This window comes from Anolis sagrei, chromosome 1 (genome assembly GCF_037176765.1).
Source record: "Anolis sagrei isolate rAnoSag1 chromosome 1, rAnoSag1.mat, whole genome shotgun sequence".
Classification (NCBI taxonomy): Eukaryota; Metazoa; Chordata; class Lepidosauria; order Squamata; family Dactyloidae; genus Anolis; species Anolis sagrei.
Window position 1 is genome coordinate 240,976,355 of NC_090021.1, and position 26,049 is coordinate 241,002,403.

A 26,049-nucleotide genomic window follows, 5' to 3' on the forward strand; every position below is an offset into this window, starting at 1 on the left:
AGATAGTTTGTGAAATGGAAGTCATGAATGCTTGTCAAAAATAGGAATAGGTTGTAAAAAAAAAAAAACCTCTTAAGAGATTACAAAAAATATGTTCCTGGGAATATCCCAAAATACACAAACTGTTTGTGACAAAAAAGTATTTCTTTTAAATTTTTTAGCCTAAGTAGTAAATGATTCATTAAAGCTACCAAGAAGCCAACATCTAGAAAAATAAACGTGCAAGACTTGTTTGCCAATGATTTTACAAAGATCCACTAATTATAGTTAAATGTGTAAATAAAAGCTAATGCATGTTTACAGTATCTGCTTGCTACATTTTCCTAGGAAAAAAATACATATAAGAGGCAAGCCAGCCACAAATGAGTTTTCAATATATTTTATTAGGTTGTTTTATTTACCGTTGTATTTAAAATTTGGTTTTAATGATAAATTAATATAAAGAAAATAAAAAATTGTTACACGCACATACACACGAGGTAGAACTCTGGCTTTTTAAAAAAAATCTCACACATTGGACTATACACAGCTCTTGTCTGGGACCCGAAATTTCTGAATGATGATTGTGGAATTCATACAATCCTTCAACAGCAGAATGGCACCAGAATAACATTCTTTTCTCCTGCTCACAAAGCCAGATTTCTGTTTAACCACATCCTGAAGAAGGATCCAAAATGAACGCTACTTTATGCCATATCTGAACATTGAAGAAGCAGCATTCACGAACCACTGTTTTGTCACATTAGACTAAGTAAATTCACAATAGACAACTTGTCCCTGTAAACATCAGAAATGTTTCATTCACCTGTAGCAGGTCTTAATGAGAAAATCTGTTAAGATGTCAATAATGGGATGTGAAAACAATCTTTAGAGGTGCTATTTTTAGAACTGGAGAAAGGAAGAACATGTCTTTTTTGGGGTGCATTAAGTGTCTATTATTTGGTCACTAGAACTTCTGGAATTTTGTTGAATTTCCCAGTGCTGGCACAGATTAATTCAACGAATCCCTATGTCAGTGAATGAGTTACAAGGCTTGCTTCTCAATTCACAATTCTCAATGCAGACCATGAGAACAGAAACGTGGTTAAAGAGACAGAAATTTGGATCTCATTATTTTCAGTGTCTGATTCCAGTTAGAACAAGAACACAATAATGACTAATAACACACATCTGGGCATGAAGTTATTCCAGATTTAGTCAGAATTAAAAGGCGGGACTCCGCATGTAATATGATAGAGTATAATAGGCATATGAATGATACAGGTACTGGAAATTTGTAATGCTAAGAGTCTAAGCTTCCAAGGATTCTCATCAAATTGGTGACAGAGCTAGATTCTCCACCTGCATATGGAGGGACAACAGCCATCTCAATTCAATATGCACCAGTCATACAACCCTCCCTTTTCAAATTATTCACTACCATAGGCAGCGGGGAAGCCACTCTGTTGTGAGAAAGTGTTGCGTCAAAGAGCAAAGTCAAGGGCTGGACTCATCATTTCCACTTGCAAACACACCTATCTGCCAATGTGCTGCTCTTTAACTATAAGCACCAAAAAAACCCACACTGGAGTGTAAGAGGAGGACCAACTGGAAAGCTATTAACACACACACACATCCACACAACCCTTGCTGCAGATTCCAACTGATGAAATTCCTCTGTTTCAGAGGAAGTTAGCTGGTGCCTTCCAGATGTTTTGGATCAGATCTTTCATAAACCAGTCAGTATGGTTTGAGGATTGTAGTCCCATAACATCCAAAGGACACCAACTTGTCATTTGCTGCACTACTTTAAAAGGGGCAAATTTAAGAGGAACAGCTGAGGGCCAAACCATGGCAAACCAGAATGGCCACTGGTTCAATCAGCTTGCTCTGCTAATGGCATTGTTAGAAATGGCTGTGTGATGGGAAAATTGGTAAGATTGGTACAGACCATATGGAAACTTCAGGACCTATTAAGGGCCTCGGATCCAATTTCTGATAGCCCTCATCTATACAAGCAATAGCTAGGATCACCCCGTAGAACTTCACTACTTCAGATATCTGAAATGGTTCAATCGGCATTAAAAACAAAACCAAACAAATTGACAGGTTTGGACAATAAGCCATTGGAATTGAGCAAGTTTTGAAAGTCCCAATTTTCAAAGGGATGCACACTGTAAATTGAAATGATTCCCAATTTCCTCACTAGGATCCCAGTGAATTTTGGATCTGCAAAGGCAAGAGGACTGCCAGTCAAATAATTATCCACATTTAATTAAATGTAATCTGAACAGCTTGTATCTGGAGCTTAGAGACAGTCTAAAATTGAAACAATTACATTGTTAGCATTAAGGATTTCAATGGCTAGATTGTGTGGAGGCCTGGGAAATAATCTCACTGTGTTTTACTAAAACTGGGACTTCAAAAGCTTTTCTTTTATGTTCTTCTTCCACATCCGCTGACCCACATCTCAGCTGGAGACTTGCTGGCCAAAGCAAGCAGCAGCTAACTCAGTGGAAATGTTGCTAACTGGGATATATATTTAGGCACGTAAAATGTTTCTTGAGAACAGTGCTTCTCTAGAGATTCCTTTTTAAAAACCTGGCCGAGTATTCACCTACAATAAAAAATAAAGCTTCAAACCGTCTATCTCATACACTGCATTACGGGTTACATTTTGTGTCCCATTTCATTTCGACAAGCCTATTATTCCAAACGGATTTCACGAAAGGGTTTGCTTATATTGAAGTACCAGCTGCTTGCGTTTGCTTTTAAAGTGCATCAACTAAGATTGTGCTTCTTAAAACACCAAAGAGTTGTTTCCTTTCCATTTCAGAAATACCAATGCCATTGTAGATGCTTCTGGTCCGATAGACAATCAATGATTCTATAGTGAGTGCAAATAGTACACTGTTAATTTTGGTGGCAGTGAGTCCTTAAGGCGATCCCCTTTCAAAGTGTCATTTGATCATTCAGGTGAGAAACAGACATTACAAAACACATTTGAAACACTGATTAGATGCGAAGGTGAGCAAGGACTTATGATGGTGAAAAAGCAGCGTGAAGTAAAGCAAAATAAATTACAAAATCCAGGTACAGTTATAAAGTGATTCTAGCAATGTCTCGATTTGTTTTGTACGTTGGCGTCTGCAGTCCCTACAGCCAGGTGACACCTGATTTACAGGGCATGTAAGGAATGAATTAAACCTGATAGGCCTTGATTACAAACTTGGAACTAAATCCAATTGTTAGTCCCAACTGTATTAGAGCCATTGAATCAATTGGATCATTAGTTGATATTTGTGTAAATTGAATTAATTCAACAAGTCTGTTTGGGCTAGTCATTTGATTTGTGCCCCTGAAAATGAGAAGAGAATTCCACATTAAAAGAAAAACTTTGCGCTCCAACAGTGACATTCATTTTAAAAAAGAATATTTCAGATGTTAGCAAGGGTACTTAGGAAAACACAGGTGTCGTCTGTGTATAGAATCGTTTTCTGTGGAATGGAATGAAAGAAGTGCAATTTAAAGAAACCCACAAAAGCAGAGAAAGATGAAAAATAAGAGACAAATTGGAAGCAAAACCAAAAAAAATGCATTGTGAAAAATGTTAAGAGCAAGGGTTGTGTGTGTGGGTTTTTAAAGAAAATGTCCTACAATATTGGAAATTTAAAGCAGCACTATATCAGCCCTGAGAAGCAGGTAGCTGAGGTACTGAGAGGAATCAGAAAAGAGCAGAATACAAAGGAACAACAGGGTCAATAATCAGCACTGGCTTTGATACTTTTCCGGCAAAGCAAAGCCGTCTCTAAGCAACCGTTGAAAAGAACATAGGAAAACCAGGGCGTCTCTGTTAAGAGCAGAATTTTGAAAAATTACACGGCTGTAGATGACTACTGCTAGGATGAGCCAGCCCATGTATCTAGTGGATGTGTTAGAGTGGAGGATTCTGGGTGCTGTAGTTCAAAAGGTAACTTTTCCAAGCTCTGAAACAGACACACAAACCTCCCTCAATTGCCAGTTTTAGTTAGCCTGTATGGGAAAAACCAGCTCACATGTCATCCCAATCCACTGAAGGTCCATTAAGAGAAACAAAACCCAGCAGATGGGAAAGAAATTACTTCCTTTCACTCCAGCAACCCTGGACCTTAAGAAATGTGCAAGATGGCTTCCACTGATTTCAAATGAGGGATGTTTCTCTGTACTGTGTGGTGTGTTGCAGCCACAACAGAGATCAGCTCTTCCTAAATGCGCCTTTGGCGTTATCTGGGTTCCCGGAGGGGGGAAAAAACGGAGGAACACACTTATTCTAGGCACGGTTCAAAAGACACAATCAAAAGACCAGGGCAGGACAGCAGCATTACCAGCATCGTTCAGGCATATTGAAAGGAATGTATTACCACACTGGGCTCCCCCCTCCCTCCCTCCCGCCCGGCATACAATAAAATAAAAATTGATCCCAAAATGATTCAGTTCTTCCCACGCCACCATGTTTCACAGCTAGCTAGTTCATGACATTGGACAGCACCGTGTTGCCACAGACCTGCTCCGTGGAGCTTGAGTGCAGATGCGCAGGGAGGACCTTCTGCCCAAGCGCACCCACTGAGGAAGGTTGTCCCTTTCACAAAATCATAACAGAAGATTCACCGTTCCCTTTCCCCACCTCCTTTGATGTCCACAGAGTTCCTTTAAGTCCAGGGAATCTGGGAATGGATGCTTGGGAGACCTATCTAAAAACATACATTTTTGATTTCGGGTGATTACCTGCCTTTTCAATTGATAATATAACCTCCCTTTTCATGGGTACCTGCCCCTTCTCTTCTCCAGAGGCCTTATAATCTGGAATGAGGGTGGGGAAATGAGGTCTCTTGCTCTGTTTCAGCTGGGAGGTAATTCGGAGGACACGGGTGGTTCAGCTTTCCCTTAAGCAAGAGAAACACCATGCCCATGGTAGCCAGTGTCTTTGAGACTGATAATTTCAAAAGAGATATGCATAATTAGGTATCTTCCCTGGGAAATGGAGGGGGCCATGTTGAGTAGAGGAAAAAGAACTTGGTTGGGAGACAAGGCTCATTCCCACCGTGACCACGTTAACCCTTTGTGCTGTTGCTCTGACATCACGATGACAAGAAAAGGAACACAAAATACTATGATGAATTCCAAATGGGTGGGAAGAGGTGCGAGGAGGTTAATCCCGGCGCCTTGGCAGCATGTCTAGGATGTATTCCGCAATGCCGATGAAATAGACCACTTGTGCAATACCAAAGAGCGGGGCAATGACCAGGGCTCTGCAGTAGGCTCCCTTCAAAAAGGCTGCAGGACCTTCTTTCTGCCAGATTTTCCTTTAAAAGTGCACAGAGAAAACAGATTATTATTATGAGTCTTCAGAACAATCCTCCCTTATCCTGCCGTTGCCCATCAGAACATCTGTTTCCTTAGCTATTCTATGCTTCCAATGTATTTTTAAGTACAATATTATCCCTGTAAAATAGACATACCCATGAGCTGAATAGAGTATGACTAAACCGTAGGGCTAAATTGTGCAGGTGACATAGATTTGCATATCCTGCCAGCAACATTTTAGAATTACATGCTTAGTAAGCATATTTATACACAACACCCTTACACGGCTGCCCTCTACTCACATACAGGTGCCTCCTGAAAATATTAACTAGGTTGCAGGAATATATGCGTGAAGGTGCTCTGACTTCCTCCACACAAAATGCAGACTGTTTTTTTAAAAATAAAGGCTCTAGACCAGTGGTTCTCAACCTGTGGGTCCCCAGATGTTTTGGCCATCAACTCCCAGAAATCCTAACAGCTGGTAAACTGGCTGGGGTTTCTGGGAGTTGTAGGTCAAAACACCTGGAACCCACAGGTTGAGAACCACTGCTCTAGATAGCCCGTGGTTTCTAAAAAAGAGATTGCCATCAAGATGAAAGATTCAATTGGGTTGTTGTAGGTTTTCCAGGCTATATGGCCATGTTCTAGAAGCATTCTCTCCTGACTTTTCACCTGCATCTATAGAAGACATCCTCAGAGGTTGTGAGGTCTAAGAATGCCTGCTATAGATGCAGGCGAAATGTCAGGAGAGAATGCTTCTGGAACATAGCCATACAGCCCAGAAAACCTACAACAACCCAGTGATTCCGGCCATGAAAGCCTTCAACAATACAAAGATTCAATTCCCTGCTCATCTCAATGGGTACTCTGTTACACTGTTGTAATCTGCTGCAAATTTCTTTCACATATTCAAAAGGTTTGCCTTGCTGCTGCCCACCCTCCTCAAGTGTGTTAGGGTAGGACCGAACGTTTGGTGATGGGTGAACTTCAAAGTTTACGAGCAAATGTATGCATCGAAGTTGGTAGCATAAGCTTTTGTTGATTCCATGCATCTGAAGAAGTGGACTTCAGTCTATGAATGCTTTTGCTATCAACTTTGTTCTCTCAATTAATCTCGAAGGTGCTACAAGACTCTTTTGCACGTGAGTTTGTTTACCTGGCACAGTCTACTATCCCTGAATATGTGTCCTCATTGACGCCTCTCTGCAAGGACTGCAGTCGTGTCTTGATTACTGAGGAAAGAAGAAACAAAGTTGGCTACAGTCTGTGCCTAAACCACATCTCTGTTGAACCCATTTAGCCTCACTTTGGCGACCTTCACGGTCAAGTCTTTCCTACACAATCTGTTTTATACACACTGGATGTATTCAAGCTCAAAGCTTCTGCTTATGTACTGTTTCCTACCTTCTCCTTTTTTTTTTTTTTTTTTCAGAGGATAAGCTTAATGCAGTGGAGAGTCAGCATAGTTTGAGCATTGGACTATAACTCCAGAGACCAGGGTCTGAATCTCCACTTAGCTATGGAAACACACTAGGTGACCTTGGGCAAATCATACACTCTCTGTCTCAAAGGCAAACTCCCTCTGAAAAAATCTTGTTGAATTTCAAAGATTGTATACTTCTATGTATGTATAAATAACAAAAAAACATATCATAAAAATAATTTTAAAAATCTTTCCAAAAAAAAGTAAGGCTGAGCCATCTCCAAAAAAAATCTTTTCAAAAGTAGGGTAAAAGAAGAAAAGATTAGCAAGAAGCTAGTTTTATCGAACACAAAACTTGGATGTTATCTTCTAAATTAGCCTCTCCAAGTTCTGTTCCCAAGACAGAAACACCAGGGATTTCTGCCCCACTCCATCCTAGGTTTTCTTGCCAGCAATTCCAATGGATGAACCACTCCACGCCTGCCATCCAGCACCCTGGACAGGTTTATCTCCAGTACTTACCATCACAAGGATTAACTGCTACTGCAGCTGTGCTTCCTGCCACACACCCAGCAAGAAAGGACACATAGAAGGGAGCTTTTACATCAGGACTCTTCTGTCCCAGTTTGTTCAGGTTTGCAAACAGTGGAAAATAAACAATGGAAAAAGGTACATCCCTGAAAAAGGAGAAGAACGTAAGAGAGAAGGAAAGATCTTTTTGGATCAGACTATGAACAGTATTGACTGGTCCCACTGTCCCAGCTGGCTTTGAAAGCTGGCTGTGTGTACAGAGAAAGCTTCAGCTATTCCATAGGTTTTGAAGTCACCAGGAGCTTCATGCTCATCTTAACACTATGAAATTCCAGTGCAGGGCATCAGCAACCCTTTGACACCCTTAATGAATGAATGCCTAAATAAAGTTAACATTCATTCCGCATAACCCTTGATTCCTATTTTCCTGTGCTTTCTCTCCTCTGGATGGATCCCACACTTCTAATTCATATGGTATATCAATCTTCTTCAGGAGCCCCCGGTGGCGCAGTGGGTTAAACCCCTGTGCTGGCAGGACTGAAGACCGACAGGTTGCAGGTTCAAATCCGGGGAGAGGTGGATGAGCTCCCTCTATCAACTCCAGCTCCTCATGCGGGGACATGAGAGAAGCCTCCCACATGGATGATAAAAACATCAAATCATCCGGGTGTCCCCTGGGCAATGTCCTTGCAGACGGCCAATTCTCTCACACCAGAAGCGACTTGCAGTTTCTCAAGTTGCTCCTGACATGACCAAAAAAAAAATCAATCTTCTTTGGGAAAATCTGTCTCTCTCTCTCTCTGTCTCTCTGCTTATGTTACTTTTTAAGATACTCTTTCTGTCAATGGCAGTATAATATAATAAGAATCTGAATCAGACTGCTATACTAATTTATTTATGAGAATGTGGAAGGAATCAAAGTTAAAAATGTAAATGTAGTCATGTCTCATGTCCATCTCTGGGGAGTGGTGCTGACATTGTCCATAGATGCCCCTAAAGTCACGTGGTCGGCATGACTTCATGAAGCACCATTACCTTCCCGCTGAAGAAGTACTTATTGATCTACTCACATTTGCATGTTTTCAAACTGCTAAACTGGCAGAAGCTAGGGCTAACAGCGGGAGCTCACCCTGCTCCCCGGACCTTTCAGTCAGCAAGTTTAGCAGCTCAGCGCTGTGCCACTGGGGGCTCTGAATCTAATTTCTTGGCCCATGTGGGCATCTATGTGTGTGTGTACATAAAATACAAATGGAGCACATGCTTTTTTGTTATGCTATATCTGGACTTTAAATTACCATCTCCTGCAGGCTCAGATGGTGGTTTGGGCTGTTGGCACCACTAATAAACTGGGGGGGGGGGGGTATCAAACTCATAACTCTGTCCTAAAAGAAGGCCCCACCTTAGCAACGTAGCTCCAAGTCCCTTATAAAGTCCAGCAATGCCTTTGCTCCGGAGCAGGTCCCTTGTGATTTGCATTGCTGTGGTTCGCGTCTCCATGACCGACTCTGCTGCAGCAGCACCACTTGAGGGGTTTAGCTGGGCCTGTGCTGCCATAAGTTTCTTCTGTGCAGCTGCAAAGGAATCGAGAGAGCTTTGTCATTTAAAATCCCACCTCACTATCCTGATGCCACAACACAAATGCAACAGGTGTCTCATATTTATAACTTTTAGCCAAAGTTGTTTATGTTTTTTTAATTGTGTGTGTAAATGGTCATATTTTTATGATACTGAATGCCTGCCTTGTTTGTGTTAGATTTGGAAGCTGCCCTGAGTCCCTTTGAGGAAAGAGGCGTGGGCTAGAAATAAATTATTATTATTATTATTACTACTACTACTGGACATCAGTTAAACACGATGTCTTGTTTCTAATATCAGGATAGCCCCGAAAGACAAAGAACAGGCTTAGAGGCAATAATATTTTTCTCCCATCAGTGCTTAGCCACCAAAATTGTCTTGTGTGCTGTAATTGTCTTGTGTGTTTCAATTCAAAATAATTAGATTAATCCTGAACAATTCTGAACAATTCAATTCAATCCTGAACAATTCACAAACCTGATTAACAAACATGATACCCTGGTTCTGTAATGTATGCTAAAGATAATCTACCATCAATGTCATAAAAATGCCAGCTGCTTGCCATACATGAGCAGGAACCAGGTGAGATGCAACTGTGTCAGACCATCTGTGAAATATTGGAAGGTCTGCACTTCTTTCCCTCCTGTTCTCATTGTCCCTCCACTCATTCCAGACAGAATAGTGACACAGCTGGCACTGTCACTACTTTATGCCTGTCGTTTGAAAACAGCCCTACCCTTCGAAATAACTGAAGCCTACTATTATTTACTAGATGTTTTTAAGAGTACATTGCTCCAAGAACGGTTTGAAACACTGGACCCTCTCTAAATGTATCTTTGAGATTGACGGTTCTCTCATTGCTCCTGCCAGCTACTCTGTGCTGCAATGTTCCTGTTTCATCAGAAGATGGCACTCTTGTCAATTCCTGGTTAAGCCAAGACTACTGCCAGCAAGAGCATACATAGCCTCTGTTGCAACAAAGATAATATAATCCAGTTTTGTGTTGCAATGAGAAACCTTTTACAGTTTTCCTAATTTTATTTGGTTTAGTTAAGTTGGAAACAGGAGAGAGAGAGAGAGAAAGGAGCAAACAAAAGCACCAAGAAATATTTGAAGCCTGAGAGATAAGCTACTGTTTGTTTATTTCATCCGACTGGTCTCAACAGCACTTATATTGGAGCTTCAGGATATAAACAGTGTGGTCAACTCAATTCAACAAAAGGTTTAGGCTGTGGCCACAGCACCAGCACTTTCTCATTGAACTTTTCTGGGCTCTGCACTTCCATACACTGCTTTGAGTCCCCCCAGGGGTGAGAAAAGTGGTATATAAATGCAGCAAATAAATAAATAATTTCTCCCATTTCATTAAAATGAACGGCTAAATTATCAGGTGGCAGCACAGTGTTAGCCATGCTCCCCATACACCTTTCATCCTATGTGGCCCACCTTTGTTCTATGTCAGTCAGCTTAACACTGTCTCCCTTCTAAAAAGTGCCAGAGAGTGGAGGCGTGGGAAACAAAACAAAAACAAAAACATGTGCAGTTGTTTATAAAAGAAAAACTCCACTCATCAATGTTTAAAGTTTTGGTGTGTCACCAGACTTAGGCCCCTTCTACACTGACATATAATCCAGAATATCAAAGCAAAATTATTTAGTTATTTACTTATTTTATTTACTTCATTTGGGTATTGCCTTTTCTCACCCCAGGGGGGCTAAGTGGTTTCCAACATATTTATGGCAAAATTTAATACCTCACACACATATGAAACCTAACATAAAACAACAATAACATATAATATCAATTAGATCATAAAAATGTAGAGTTAAAAACATTTTACTAGAAACATTAAAATCGCATAATCCAAAAATCGTAGTCCAGGCTATTCCAAATATCAAATATTAATAATCCACATTATGTGTTTTGAACTAGATTATATGAGTCTACACTGCCATATAATCCAGTTCAAAGCAGATAATTTGGATTTTATATGGCAACATAGAAGGGGGTCTTAGTGGTTGGAGACAAGATGGCACAGAAGAAGAAATACAATAGTGCCATGAAAGAGGTAAATAATCCTTTCCTTGCATTAGACTGCTGCTGCTCCTGCCACAGGGGTCCTGAATCCTTCCATCCAGCTTGGCTGCCCTGGACTACTTGTGAGTAGGAGAAGCCCCAGGCCCTTTCCAACTGGGTGCGACTCAGCAATCCTCCAAGGAGGGAGTGACTATAAAGCTGTGTTGCACCTGCCTTGGCCTAGTCTCAGACTGCTGCTGCTCCTGCCACAGGGGTCCTGAATCCTTCCATCCAGCTTGGCTGCCCTGGACTACTTGTGAGTAGGAGAAGCCCCAGGCCCCTTCCAACTGGGTGCGACTCAGCAATCCTCCAAGGAGGGAGTGACTATAAAGCTGTGTTGCACCTGCCTTGGCCTGGTGCATGCCTGAGGGGCCTGCAGTGCTGGGCGGCCTGTGCTGCAGCCGGGGCTGCTGGGGCCGCCATTGTTGCTGATACGAGCCTGCTCTTCAGCCCGGTTCCAGCGGACGCCCCGCAGTTTCCAGCTGATCCAAAAGTGACTAGAAACTTGCTACTTCAGCGCTCTAGCGCCCTGTGATCTTCAGCGCCTCCAGACACAAGTGCCCTCCCGGCGCTCCAGCTCCAGCTCCTGCTCAGCGGCTGCTGGGCCCAGCCAGCGGCTGCTGCCCTCCAGCCTAGCGCTCAGCTGAGCTCTTCCATCGAGCCGACCTCTGGTGTGCCGGTGCCCAGCGCTCCAGCTCCCCTCGCCCTCCCGGGTTCAATCTGCCGCCATCGCACGAGACTCCATCACCTCGTTTGGTAACCATCAACTCCGGAAGATCGTGTTGACCACCTTTTGGCCTGATTATTACCATCTTCTGGCATCTCGTGTGTTCCAGTTCTGGATAGATTGTGTTGACCATCGTTATCCGTCTGTGTTGACCTCCTTTAACTGTGTGGACCATCCCTTTGATTATGCTGACCATCTTCACCTGTGTTGACCTCTTGCGACTGTGCTGTTCATTTCTGACTGTGCTGACCACTATACTGGACTGTGCTGACCATTGTGCTGACTGAACGGAGAGTTTAAGAACTAATTGTTGTACCGTTGGTAAGCATAGTGGACAAATATCTTGTGTGACTCTAGCACTTACTCTACCAGCACCTTAACTTACTATCTCAGTGATATATTAGCTTTACTGAGCCGCAGCACTTTAATCGATTAAACCGTCTAGCATTAAAGTCAGTCCTCCATGACGCACTTTAATTGAGCACTTTAGAGCCAACTGACCAAGCTACTGCACTTTAATTATTGATACCATCGTGTATGCTGATTCAATTATCTATCTGCACTTTAAGAACTCCTGCACTTTAACTCCTGCACTTTAAGAACTCCGTTGACAGTGTTAATAGTTACTATCCATGTCACTACCCCTTCCCTGGCATCTGTTAATCTTGCTGCTAATTGTTTCTGGTAGAGAAAGGGAACGGAGTAGATTAGAAAGACTGGAGTTTAATATAATAGGAGTACGAAATGAACGGAAGGCAGGACTATGGTATTCTGGAACTATAACATATCATACAGTCTATAATGAATTACGGGCAGATATCTTGGCTACTGAATGCGTCATGGAGGAGGGAGAGGGTCCCGTTAACCGGGGAGCCCCCATAGAAGTCGTGGTAGGGAGGGGGAGATACGGGAAAAGGAGACCTTTAATTCGGCCTAGGGAACGTGGAACAACATTAGTAATCCCAAATCGGTCTCCTGATATGGTAAGTCGGTGTAACCAGGATGGCGGTCCCTCCGAATTGAAAGTGGTGCTGTTGAACGCCAGATCTGTCAACGGTAAAACAACTTTCATCCAGGATTTAATCCTGGACGAACGGGCAGATCTGGCGTGCATCACAGAGACCTGGTTGGACGAAGCGGGAGGTGTAAATTTAACCCAGCTTTGCCCACCAGGCTTCTCTGTGCAGCACCAACCGAGATCCGGAGGGCGGGGAGGCGGAGTTGCAGTGGTCTATAGAGATTCCATTCTTCTGACCAGGGCCCCCATCCCGCAGTCAACAAATTTTGAATGCGTCCACCTGAGGGTGGGTGACCGGGACAGATTAGGGATTCTGTTAGTGTACCGTCCACCTCGCTGCACTACAGACTCCCTGACTGAGCTAGCGGGGGTGGTCTCGGATCTGGCGTTGGAGTCCCAACGGCTGCTTGTGCTGGGGGACTTCAATGTCCATGCCGAGGCCGCCTTATCGGGAGCGGCTCAGGACTTCATGTCTACCATGGCAACCATGGGGCTGTCCCAACAGGTATCTGGCCCCACCCACAGTGCTGGACATACATTGGACTTGGTTTTCTGCCAGGGATGGGAGGAAGGTGGCGGTGTTGAGGAGTTATCCATCTCTCCGTTGCCATGGACCGACCACCACCTGGTCAGCTTTAGACTCACTGCACCCCCCAACCTCCGCAGAGGTGGAGGACCCATTAAATTGGTCCGCCCCAGGAGGCTTATGGATCCGGACAGATTCCTGACGGCTCTTGGGGAATTTCCCGCCACCTCGGTTGGTGATCCTGTTGATGCTCTGGTCGCTCTCTGGAATGGGGAGATGACTAGGGCAATAGACACGATCGCTCCAGAACGTCCCCTCTCAAGTAGCCGAGCTAAACCAGCTCCTTGGTTCACCGAGGAGCTGGCAGCGTTGAAGCGAAAGAAGAGGGAACTAGAGAGCGTGTGGCGTTCGGATCCGAGCGAGCCAAATCGAACACGGTTTGTGTCCTTTTTAAGGGCATATGCCACGGCAATAAAAGCCGCAAAGAAAACCTTCTTTGCGGCCACTATTGCGTCTGCAAAGAACCGTCCGGCTGAACTGTTCCGAGTTGTCAGAGGCCTATTAAAACCCGCCACTCAGGATGGGTGCCCTGATGACTCGGCAGCTCGCTGCGAAGCCTTTGCTCGGTTCTTCGCAGACAAAGTCGCTTTGATCCGCTCTGGACTGGATACCATATTAACGGCAGTATCTGAGGATGTAACACGAGCATCTGCTTGTCCGGTTTTGATGGATTCATTTCAATTGGTTCAATCCGAGGATGTGGACAAGGTGCTTGGAGAAATGAGAGCTACCACATGCATCCTAGACCCCTGCCCATCCTGGCTTCTAAAGGAGGCCAGAGGGGGATTGGCCGAGTGGGTGAAGGTGGTGGTTAATGCCTCCCTTCGGGAGGGCAAAATTCCAGCCAGCTTAAAGCAAGCTGTGATAAAACCGCTGCTGAAGAAACCATCACTGGACCCCACTCAATTCGTCAACTATCGGCCAGTTTCCAATCTCCCCTTCTTGGGCAAAGTCATGGAACGTGTGGTGGCCTCACAACTCCAGGCATTCTTGGTAGACACGGATTATCTGGATCCGGCACAGTCTGGCTTTAGGCCAGGGCATGGTACTGAGACAGCTTTGGTCGCCTTATTGGATGATCTGCGTCGGGAGCTCGACAGGGGGAGTGTGTCCCTGTTGGTGCTGCTCGACCTCTCAGCGGCCTTCGATACCGTCGACCACGGTATCCTTCTGGGACGCCTCGCGGGGATGGGTCTTGGAGGTACTGTTCTGCAGTGGCTTCGCTCATTCCTCGAGGGTCGGTCTCAGAAGGTGTTACTGGGAGACTCCTGTTCAACCCCACAACCTTTGTCTTGTGGGGTTCCTCAGGGTTCAATACTGTCTCCCATGTTGTTTAACATCTACATGAAGCCGCTGGGCGAGATCATCCGGAGTTTCGGATTGCGATGTCATCTGTACGCAGATGATGTTCAACTCTGTCACTCCTTTCCACCTGCTACTAAGGAGGCTGTCGAGGTCCTGAACCGGTGCTTGGCCGCTGTGACGGTCTGGATGGGGGCGAACAAATTGAAATTGAATCCAGACAAGACAGAGGTACTCCTGGTTAGTCGCAAGGCCGAACAGGGTATAGGGTTACAGCCTGTGTTAGACGGGGTCGCACTCCCCCTGAAGACGCAGGTTCGCAGTTTGGGTGTGATCCTGGACTCATCGCTGAGCCTGGAACCCCAGGTTTCGGCGATGACCAGGGGAGCATTCGCACAGTTAAAACTTGTGCGCCAACTGCGACCGTACCTTGGGAAGTCTGACTTAGCCATGGTAGTCCACGCTCTGGTTACATCCCGCCTTGACTACTACAACGCTCTCTACGTGGGGTTGCCTTTGAAGACAGCCCGGAAGCTCCAATTAGTCCAACGGGCGGCAGCCATGATACTAACAGGAGCGGGGCGCAGGGAGCACACAACTCTGCTGCACCAGCTCCACTGGCTGCCGATATGCCACCGGGCTCAATTCAAAGTGCTGGCGTTGGCCTTTAAAGCCCTAAACGGTTCTGGCCCAACTTATCTATCCGAACGTATCTCAGCCTATCAGCCCACCAGGACCCTAAGATCTTCTGGAGAGTCCCTGCTCTCTATCCCGCCGGCTTCACAAGTGCGGCTGGCGGGAACGAGAGACAGGGCCTTCTCTGTGGTGGCCCCTCAGCTTTGGAACACCCTCCCTATAGAGGTACGATCAGCCTCCTCGCTGATGGTGTTTCGGAAGAGACTGAAGACATGGATGTTTAAACAAGCATTCGGTTAATCCGTTGCAACAAATTTTGATGACTAAAGGCTGGTAATCATGGACGACGAATTTTGGATTGTGATTTTAGTTACGAGATGCATGGGATTATTATTGGTGGCCCAATAATTTGTATTGTATATGTGTTTCATGTTTTAAATTGAATACTGTTTTTAATTGTTTTTAACTTTTTAGTTGTTGTAAACCGCAATGAGTCGCCGACTTAGGCTGAGATATTAGCGGTATACAAGCGCATAAATAAATAAATAAATAAATAAATATTAGTGGTTCAGGGTTGCCTGTTCTAGGCAGTGTGCTGCTCTTTGTAAATTGTTATTTAAAAACAATCCGAAGACGGCTGAACTATTCCTGTCCAACCAACCCTTCATTTTGAATCCTTTCCTATTTTCTAGGTAGTCATCTGAGAGGTATCGCCTCTTGCTGCATGACTTCTAGAAGGAGAGAAAGAAAAAAAAACGACGAGGTACCAATTCGTCCTGCATCCTGCAGCTGGATCTTGAGCATCTCCATGGGAGTGGTGACAATCACCTGGCAGGTCCCTGCTCCACAGCCAGCCAGCATTTCCTTCAACAGGGTCAGCTTCTTCCTGACATAAAGACAGAGAAGAGAAAGAGACACAAAGAGAATCAGGTGAATGATTCAGTGGTTTCCAGGCAAGGCAGATAAACCTGGTTTGCTTCTTTCCATCGTATGTTTATGCACCTAGCAAGTCTTATGCACAGATCTAACATATTGTGGAAAATAAGGTTGGTTTAATATTCTCTAACCTGATATTTTCAGTAATCAATGCAATGCAATAAAGATGCAGCTGAGTGACTAAAACTATCCTAAGCAGCAGAGAGACAATAACAAAAAAAACCCGAGAGTGCAGGATATCTAGAGGAGCAGTGGCGTATTGTTAAATTGAAAAAGACTTGCTACTTCATCACACTAGAGAATGAATCCATTTTAAATCCAGGTTCTGCCTCTTGCAGAATTCTGGGGTTTGTAGTTTAGTGAGGCTGTTCAAGGCTCCTCCCTAAACTACAAACCCCAGAATTCTGCAGGAGGGAGAAACTGGATTTCAAGTGGATTCATTCTCTAGTGTGATGAGGTCTCTAGTATAAAAAGTCTCGCTTGACGAAATCAGGGAAATGTGGAAGGAAGCTCCACTCTTGCTCCACTATCATCTAATGAGCATCTCACCTGTTCCTCCATTATGTTCCAAAAAGAGCTGCCTGCAAAGTCAAATATTAAGCAAAAAATACCAACAGAGTTAAAATACAGTCTAGCAACCATTACAGAAGGCTCCTGTTTTCAAGCCCCGAAGGCATGGAGTAACCTCAGGGCATAGGCTCATCTTGGGAAGGAAAAATACACCAAATCATTATTTCCCTTCTCCAGTAGCAAAAATGTAGTGCAAATCAAACTGGCCCCAAATAAGTATTTTATTTATCGTGTCATCCGCAACCAGAACATTGTACCACATTTCTAACAGAACAAAACAAACAAACAGATATAAAAAAAAAAAAACACAAATTTTGCAAACTTGGTAGCTGATTAAATGTCATTTGACCAGTATCTGGCCACTTGGAGTGCCTCTGGTGTTGCCGCAAGAAGGTCCTCCATTGTGCATGTGGCAGGGCTCAGGGTGCATTGCAGCAGGTGGTCAGTGGTTTGCTCTTCTCCACACTCGCATGTCGTGGATTCAACCTTGTAGCCCCATTTCCTAAGATTGGCTCTGCATCTCGTGGTGCCAGAGCGCAGTCTGTTCAGTGCCTTCCAAGTCGCCCAGTCTTCTGTGTGCCCAGGAGGGAGTCTCTCATCTGGTATCACCCACGGATTGAGGTGCTGGGTTTGAGCCTGCCACTTTTGAACTCTCGCTTGCTGAGGTGTTCCAGCGAGTGTCTCTGTAGATCTAAGAAAACTATTTCTTGATTTGAGTCGTTGACATGCTGGCTGATACCCAAACAAGGGATGAGCTGGAGATGTCTCTGCCTTGGTCCTTTCACTATTGGCTGTTACTTCCCGGCAGATGTCAGGTGGTGCAATACCGGCTAAACAGTATAATTTCTCCAGTGGTGTAGGGTGCAGACACCCTGTGACAATGCAACATGTCTCATTAAGAGCCACATCCACTGCCTTAGTGTGGTGAGATGTGTTCCACACTGGGCATGCGTACTCAGCAGCAGAGTAGCATAGCGCAAGGGCAGATGTCTTCACTGTGTCTGGTTGTGATCCCCAGGTTGTGCCAGTCAGCTTTCGTATGATATTGTTTCTAGCACCCACTTTTTGTTTGATGTTCAGGCAGTGCTTCTTGTAGGTCAGATAATGGTCCAGAGTGACTCCCAGGTATATGGGTGCGCTGCAATGCTCCAGTGGGATTCCTTCCCAGGTAATCCTCAGAGCTCGGGATGCTTGTCTGTTCTTAAGGTGAAAGGCACATGTCTGTGTTTTAGATGGATTAGGGTGCTCTCCGAAGCTCTGGGTGCTCTAACTGCCTGTTACAGGGAAAACCAACTGATCCCTAATCCATCTAAAACACAGACATGTGCCTTTCACCCCAAATAAGTGAGAATATGTCAGAGAAGTCATCACACACATTTAGGGCAATAAAACTTAAAATTGATATTTTGCTAAAAGATTTGAAACGCGCAGGTTGAGGCTACAATAAGGTACAAACTAAAGTATATCCATTTTATATGGTGGAAAATTAAGAAATTGTTCTAGATGGGCTTCATCTTTGCAGCTCATAACAACAGATGTTACTAGCTAAGAATAACACACCTCCCTTTGTGTTGGCAGAGATATAGTAATTTCATATCAGGTTCATCTGTTTGAAATACCCTGTACTAAGGTGGAGAAATTGAACATACTGCCAAGCATGGTATTCAGCACCCAGTGGCGCAGCCAGTGGCACAGTGAGTTAAACCCTTGTGCCAACAGGACTGAAGACCAACAGGTTGCAGGTTCGAATCCAGGGAGAGCGTGGATGAACTCCCCCTATGAGCTCCAGCTCCCCATGCAGGGACATGAGAGAAGCCTCCCAGGAGGATGGTAAAACATCAAAACATCCAGGCATCCCCTGGGCAACGTCCTTGCAGACAGCCAATTCTCTCACACCAGAAGCAACTTGCAGTTTCTCAAGTAGCTTCTGACACAAAAAGGTGCATATTAATACCACTCATAAGGATACTTCCAAATGTAGCATTCCTCTGGCAATTAAAGTGCTTTCATGAGCAATCAGCCCCATGGATACCTGCCTGCCTGCCCGCCCCTACAGGAGTGCCTTGACTAATGTGCTAACCACCTCAGACTAAATGCAATAGAACTATGAGCACACTTGGTCCATAAAGAGTTTGATAACTGTTCAACAACGATTGTATGGGAAGGCTCTTTAAAAATGTTATATTCCTGGGTTCCAACAGACCTCACAACCTCTGAGGATGCCTGCCATAGATGCAGGTGAGACGTCAGGAGATAATGCTTCTGGAGCATGGCCATGCAGCCTGGAAAACTCACAACAACCCAGTGATTCTGGTCATGAAAGCCTTCGACAATACAATGTTACATTCTGTATCTTGTGTTATTGCTACATTAATGCTGAGAAGCTGCTCTCTGGAATGAGGACTAAGGTACAAATCCCAAGTCCTGCAACATTTTGAATCAGCATGTTATCCTCCAGTGCATTTCATCCCCAAACTTTGCAAACGGTGGATAGGGGGGCGGAATCGCTTTATTTATTTATTTACAACATTTATATGCCGCCTTTCTCACCCCAAAGGGGACTCAGAGCGGCTTACAAGTAAAAAGTAAATACAATATATTTTATTATTACCATAGCACAATATTAATATTATATATTACATTGTACTATAACATTATACTGTAATATTATTAGTAATATTGCATTTAATATAATATATATAATTATAATATCACATTATTACTAGTATTATATTGTATTACATTATAATATTATCAATATTATTTGTATATACAATATATTATATTACATTACATTATATTATATCATAAGCACAGTGCAGGAGACAGGATGGAACTGCCTCCCTGGCCCTCTCTTCACTCTGATCTCAGAGTAGCGGTTGGTTCTGGGGGAGGGGGCTCCCGACTGATGATACTGGAGGCAACATGGAACTGCCATCTTTAGGAACACAGGAGGAGGACAAAAGAACAGGGAAGGCCTAGAGTAGGTAAGTTTGGTTTAAATCATAAGGAGAGGGAGTGATCGCCTCTGTAAATGTCAAAAATCCTCCCAGAAAAATTTGGTTTAGCTGTCACTAGTGTCAAATGATGCAAAAACTCAAAAGATCCAGAGCTCTTGAAGATCTGGGCTACTGGATAACAACTTGCATCAGCAGCTGGAGCTGTCATTTCTTCACACATTTGAAACTCACAAGCTGCGAGCTGTCAGTATCTTCACCTCTGTGGAAAGAGCCAAGTAGCATAAGGTTCAGCCCTTGCCTAAAGGAGCTGCGTTGTTTAATGCTTCCTCAATTGTATTCTTCAGTTCTCTAAAAATGTGGCACAACTCACAAAGAAACCTACATGCAGCTGATTTGTAAGTTTGCACAACTGCTACTAAGATAACAACAACAACAACAACAACAACAACAACAACAACAACAATAATTTATTTTTAACCCACCCTCTCTCCCCAAAGGGACTCAGGGTAGCTTCCAAAATTGCCTTGTTATAGGTGTAAGGCAAGGCCACAGTGAAGATTATTAAATGACTCAATATAGATTTCTTCTTTGAGAACATGGGGAGGAATTTTTACTGTATTTAGTCACATGGATTTGAAAAAAGATCAGAGAGCCAGCAACATCCTTCTCAAGAAATCCTTGCCTGCATCTGGCAAATTAAATGGAATCTGGACGATCTGAGGAACCTACAGAAAATATGAACATCTGCAGGAAGCAAGGATACAAACCATATAAAGAGTCCAAGAAACTCTTTTGAAACATCCCACAACATCTTCTTAAAAACTTTTTTGTTTGTTTCTAGTATTTGTTTATGAACTTTGAGATGAGGACATTAGACTCACTTTTTTAAACTTTTCTCTAAATCATACAAGATGGGATTTTATATTCTAAATTAGAAATGGCAGGAGGTAGAATATGGTCTACAAGTGGACCATTGGCTCATCTTCAGTGAACAACAAAATTCCTGCAAATTTGAGTTGCAAGTGCTGAAAAAAAAAGAGGAAAATCTGGACACAACTGAGCAAGTCACTTCTTATAGTAAGGAAGATCATGCAATCAGGACTGCATTAGATATAGTTATGAAGTACTATGCTCTATTATACAGTAAATTGAACATTTGTTGGCCATTAAAGAGATGCATCCCATGAAAGTCACCCACCTAAATAAACACAGATATTGTACAAGCATTTCAGGTCGCACAAATTGAAATTGGCAGAACTTGCAGAGGACATGATACAGTGGAACCTCCTCCTCCTCCTTTTATGTTTGATGGGAATGAATGGGATTATTTTAATGGCTTAAATGTTATATTGCACGTTTAGCTGTTGTAAACCGCCTTGGGTCCTTGGAGAAAAGCGATATAGAAATTTCCTAATAAATAAAATAAATAAACCTCTAGTTACAAGTGTCCCTAGTAACAAGCTTTTGAACTTGTGAGCTGTTGCTTGGCCCGGGTTTCCTTTTAACTTACGAGCATCTTTTTAACCTATGAGCAGACAGAATGAGCACTCGCGTGAGAGTACAGGGCTTCAAGGGAGGAGCCTCTGCCAGAGTGAAACATAGTCTTCTCCACTTTGTGAGGTTGCTGCCTGCTTTGAGGAACTTTGTGTTAGTTCATTTAGTGTGGTTTTTATTCCTGGTATGCTTGCCTTCATGAAAATTTAGAAAGCAAAAGAGGGAGGTGGCTAGAATGAGTACAGTATGAAGAAAAGGTAAAGGTTTCCCCTGACATTAGGACTAGTCGTGTCTGACTCTGGGATTGGTGATATCTCCATTTCTAAGCCAAAGAGCTGGCATTGTCCGTAAATGTCTCCAAGGTCATGTGGCAAGCATGACTGCATGGAGCGCCGTTACCTTCCCACAGAACCGGTACCTACTGATCTATTCATATTTGCATTTTGAACTGCTAAATTGGCAGAAGCTGGGCCTAACAGCAGGAGCTCACCCCGCTCCCTGGATTCGAACCGTCAACCTTTCGGTCAGCAAGTTCAGCAGCTCAGCAGTTTAACCCACTGCGCCACCAGGGGCCCCTAAGTTTAATTAGGTTGTGTTATATTGTCGAATGTGTTTATCTTGATGTAATTGTCTGTATGGTTTCTTTCCGGCAATTGAATGTTTGCCTTACATGTTGGGAACCGCCCTGAGTCCCTTTGGGGAAATGGCGGTATACAAATAAAGTTATTATTATTATTATTATTATTATTATTATTATTATTATTATTATCTTAGTAACTGTTCCACATTCCAACACTCTGTGGCTTCACTAATACCACTGTTATGTCATCGAGCTAGGGTTAACACAATCAATTAAAGGAGCAGAGCAAAACCTGAGTGATGAAAAGATTTGGGGACATGTTCCTAGTACCCTGAACACTTATGGGTTAGACACAAGGCTTAATGGTTTTGTTCTGCAGCATGAAATCATTTTTCCTGAGCTGATACACTTATCTGGATCAGTGACAGGCATAGTGGAAAACTTGCCTATGCATTGTCAGAGGAAAGTATCTCACATTTCTGTTCAATAAGCAAAACAATGCCACAGAGCAAGAAAAGGAAGAGGGAGCAGATATCAATTTACTTGATGGTTCTGGTTATGCCCACAAAGAAAGAATTAATGCAATAATGCTTAGTGGCTAGGACAGGAAAGAGCTAAAATCAGCAGTTTTCAAATAACACTTTAGAACAACAAACAAGTGAAGGGCAAGGTTTTTGTTAAAAAACACAAGAAAATGAAAAAGCAAGGCTATTACACATAGAAATTAGTAATAATGAGCATGCCTTAAAAAATAAAATCAGAACTATTTTGAAAGCTTGAAAATAAAAATAGAAAGCAATACTTTTTATAAGTATTGCCTAAGACATAGGAGGACCTTGGCACTATAATGCCTAAGGATTCCTTGCCTTAAAAACCCTACAAAGATCAAAAGGATGCCATAAGTCAATAGGCAACTTGAAGATACGTTCACACATACTCCATTACTTTTCAAACATTATGAAAGAGAGAGAGTTCCTAGATACTGTGATGTATATATATTTTGAAAAATTCAGATATAATTGATCCTTTCCATCTTGCAAATTGTATTATTTCATTGTTATTCTAACAGTTGCCTTCTCTGTATTTGCCATTGTAGGTTAAAATTACAAGAGATCCTATGACTAATCTACCACTTCTATGTCCTGTCCAACAACAAGGAGCCCCTCGGGGCACAATGGGTTAAACCCTTGTGCCAGAAGGACTGCCGACCGAAAGGTTGGCCGGTTCGAATCCGGGAAGCAAGGTGACCTCCTGTCTGTAAGCTCCAGCTTCTCATGTAGGGACATGAGATAAACTTTCCATGGGATGGTAAAAAATCTGGGGGTCCCCTGGACAACATCCTTGCAGACGGCCAATTCTCTCATACCAGAAGCGATTTGCACTTTCTCAAGTCATTCCAGACTTGAAACAAAAAACGTCTAGCACACTGAAAGCAATAAAATAGAAACTGTATTAAGCACATATTGGAGATGTAAAATTATATCAGAAGACATGGAAAGTACCAACCCATTCCCCATTTATTATTTATTTACTTTTCCCTTTTTTAGATTAGTAAAATGTAATAATTAATCAAAAACTCAAGAGTCAAGTCATAACAGCTGGCCTTTTGCTGTCTCTCTCTACCAATTTCCTTTGTAAAAGCAGCAACAGCATTAAGAGCCCAAGCGCTAATGCATTTTCTATATCTATGTACATATATAGAAAATGCAGTGCTACCATTTCTGTCAAATGCAAATATGTCTTGGATGCAGCGAGACAGACTTCTGTAGTCAGATGTGTCTTTGTACTGGGTAAAACCAGCTCCACAAAGCTGGCCCTGTCATTATAAACAAGCCACTTAACCACCATAATGTGCTAATTACATTTGTCAAGAAATGAACTTGCATTCATCCCAAAAGCAATTTGACCCTGGGGCCCAGTTTCAATGGTCATATGTTATTGTCAATACATAGACTTCAACACTCAAGGGCTTGTGAAAGGTCCTGTTGGTCAACTGCCAGCAGATTCACAACTGGTGAGATGGCAGAAAACAATATCTGAAATGCAGTTACAACACCAGTGTTAATTAATTTGGTAACGCTTACTTCAGCATAACTGCACTGGCTTTGTTCACAGGACCATCTGGAAACACATCCAAATGATGTCCCCCTCTTTGATCATCACAGCTATACAGCCTTAACTAAGATGAGATAGAGCATGGAAAGTTTTAAAGAATTTGTTACGTGTGGCTCTCCATCTTTTTTTTAGTCTAAAATAAAAGAACGGTGCCATTGTGTGCTGCCTGTTGGCTAGCGCTAAAACTAGGATTCATCAGTAGCCTAAATTAGTGCTAGGAATGAAGGACTGCTCACCACCGACTGGACTTTTCACAGGTGCTGCATTCCTTTATGGATACTTTCCCATGGAAATTCTAAGGGCAAAGTAACCTTGACTGAGAAAATGGACTATTTTTGGAAGCAGGGAAAATGCAGAAGGACATATTTATTCTGCCCTATACAGAGGCTCAGCAAAGCAGAAAGAAAGGTGCGTATCTCCAGCCTTGCACCTTTTTAATTAACCAAAAGTAACAGTGTGAAAATGTATTTGGTTCAGCAAAGTGCGGGAGTGAAAGAAAATGAGAAAGTGCATAAATAGGATCTTGTACAAGGAGAAAGGAAATAGGAAATTCTTTCCCACATCACCATGACAAAGACTTCTCCGTTCCTCAAATTGCTATCCCCCTCAAAAGGGGAACTATTTTTAAAGAGAAAACAAGGTATTATATACACAAAGAACAAGAAGAAACAGCCCAGCCCTATGGCATTATTATGGAATCAGGGTGATATTACACAAACATTTTGTTATTTATTGTTCAATTGCTTCCAATTCTTCATGACCTGTTGGCCATCACCACCCCCAGCTCCTTCAAGGTCAAGCCAGTCACTTCAAGGGTAACATTCAACCATCTTGCCCTTCCTTTTTCCTTCCATTTTCCCCGGCATCATTGTCTTCTCCAAGATTTCCTGTCTTCTCATTATGTGGCCAAAGTATTTCATCTTTGACTCTACTATCCTTCCCTCCAGTGAGCAGTTGGGCTTTATTTCCTGAAGTATGGACTGGTTGGATCTTCTGGTGGTCCAAGGCACTCTCAGAAGTTTCCTCCAGCACCACAGCTCAAAAGAGTCTATCTTCCTTCACTCAGTCTTCCTTATGGTCCAGCTCTAACATCCATAGGTCACTATGAGGAATATCATTGCTTTAACTATGTAGACCTTACAGAATTAGCAGGGCAAAAGTATGATACAAGAAGATCTTGAGCTCACAGAAAGCTAAGAGGACAGAGGAGGGCACTTTGAAAATAGAAAATGAAATGGTTACTCAGTTCTGCCCAGAGTATCAGTTGGGTCATGCAAGTAAGGACCTGCTTGGCCAATCTATACAAGGGAGAGAACTGGGTCAGAGGGCACAATTAAAATAAAGTGCAGTAGTAACCTAGAGGAGCCTAGCTGAAAACACATTGTAGGTGTTGTATTAGGTATACAGTCAACAGAAACCAAACTGAGTAGTAATTATCAGAAGAGGTTGTCAACTGCTCCAGCAAAAAGAACTGAAGTCCTGTGTTCCTTTAAAAATTAACCAATTAGCAAACCTTCTAAAGAATGCAGCCCATTATCTCCTGGCCAGTGGGCAGGGTGATTCATTGGGGAGGGGGAGATCGCAGAAAGCTTTTCATCATGAAAACAATTCTGGGAGGATGAAATTTAAGCTTCATTCCAGGATGATCCAATGGAATCAAGAAGAGGGTGTGATCCTGACACACAAGAAATGTATAGATAAGAATTGTTATCTTGAGATGAAAACCTCCATAGCTGAACTAGGCTAAACAAGCTATGCAAGGCTGAAATACTGCCGTTTGCACTGATTGCCCAAGTACTATATATTTGAACTTTAAAGTAATCTCTCTCAAGAGTAGGCTGCTGAATAAGCTAGGAGGAATAAGGTTGAACACTGTGAAAGCCATCTTTCTATGGCTATCAGCCTCCTCCCAGTAGTCTCAAATCAAGGAAAAGTTTCATAAGAACCACCACTCCTCTTAATGTTCCTCCAGCAACAGCAAGAGTATCCCTCTGGGCAATTAAACCAGGAAATCCAATAAACCAGGAAATCCCATAAACCTTGTGGGGGGATGACCCCCCACAAAGGTCCGCCTTCATGGGCAAACCAAGAATGGGCAACTTGGAGGTTCCTCAGAATCAGACGTGGAGTGGGCAGATCAAAAGACAACCTGGCAAAATGGCACTACCTAGAAGAATCCTCCACCTTGTGTGACTGTA

At 43.0% G+C, this 26,049-nt stretch overlaps 1 protein-coding gene across 4 annotated transcripts in view; it reads right to left on the minus strand.

Moving 5' to 3' along the window:
• Positions 1 to 363: 363 nt before the first annotated feature.
• Positions 364 to 26,049, minus strand: part of SLC25A22 (solute carrier family 25 member 22) — an 89,133-nt gene continuing 63,447 nt past the window's right edge. For 2 of the 4 annotated variants that reach the window (XM_060769271.2, XM_067462587.1), the window contains exons 6-10: positions 15,964 to 16,082; positions 8,676 to 8,847; positions 7,268 to 7,422; positions 6,479 to 6,554; positions 364 to 5,321 (exon numbers count right to left, since the gene is read on the minus strand). In XM_060769271.2, the coding sequence (XP_060625254.1) occupies positions 5,168 to 5,321; positions 6,479 to 6,554; positions 7,268 to 7,422; positions 8,676 to 8,847; positions 15,964 to 16,082 (676 nt within the window). In that variant the 3' untranslated portion in view covers positions 364 to 5,167. Of the gene's footprint in view, positions 5,322 to 6,474; positions 6,555 to 7,267; positions 7,423 to 8,675; positions 8,848 to 15,963; positions 16,083 to 26,049 lie in introns of those variants that run through there. The other 2 variants (XM_067462589.1, XM_067462588.1) reach the window with 2 other exon arrangements.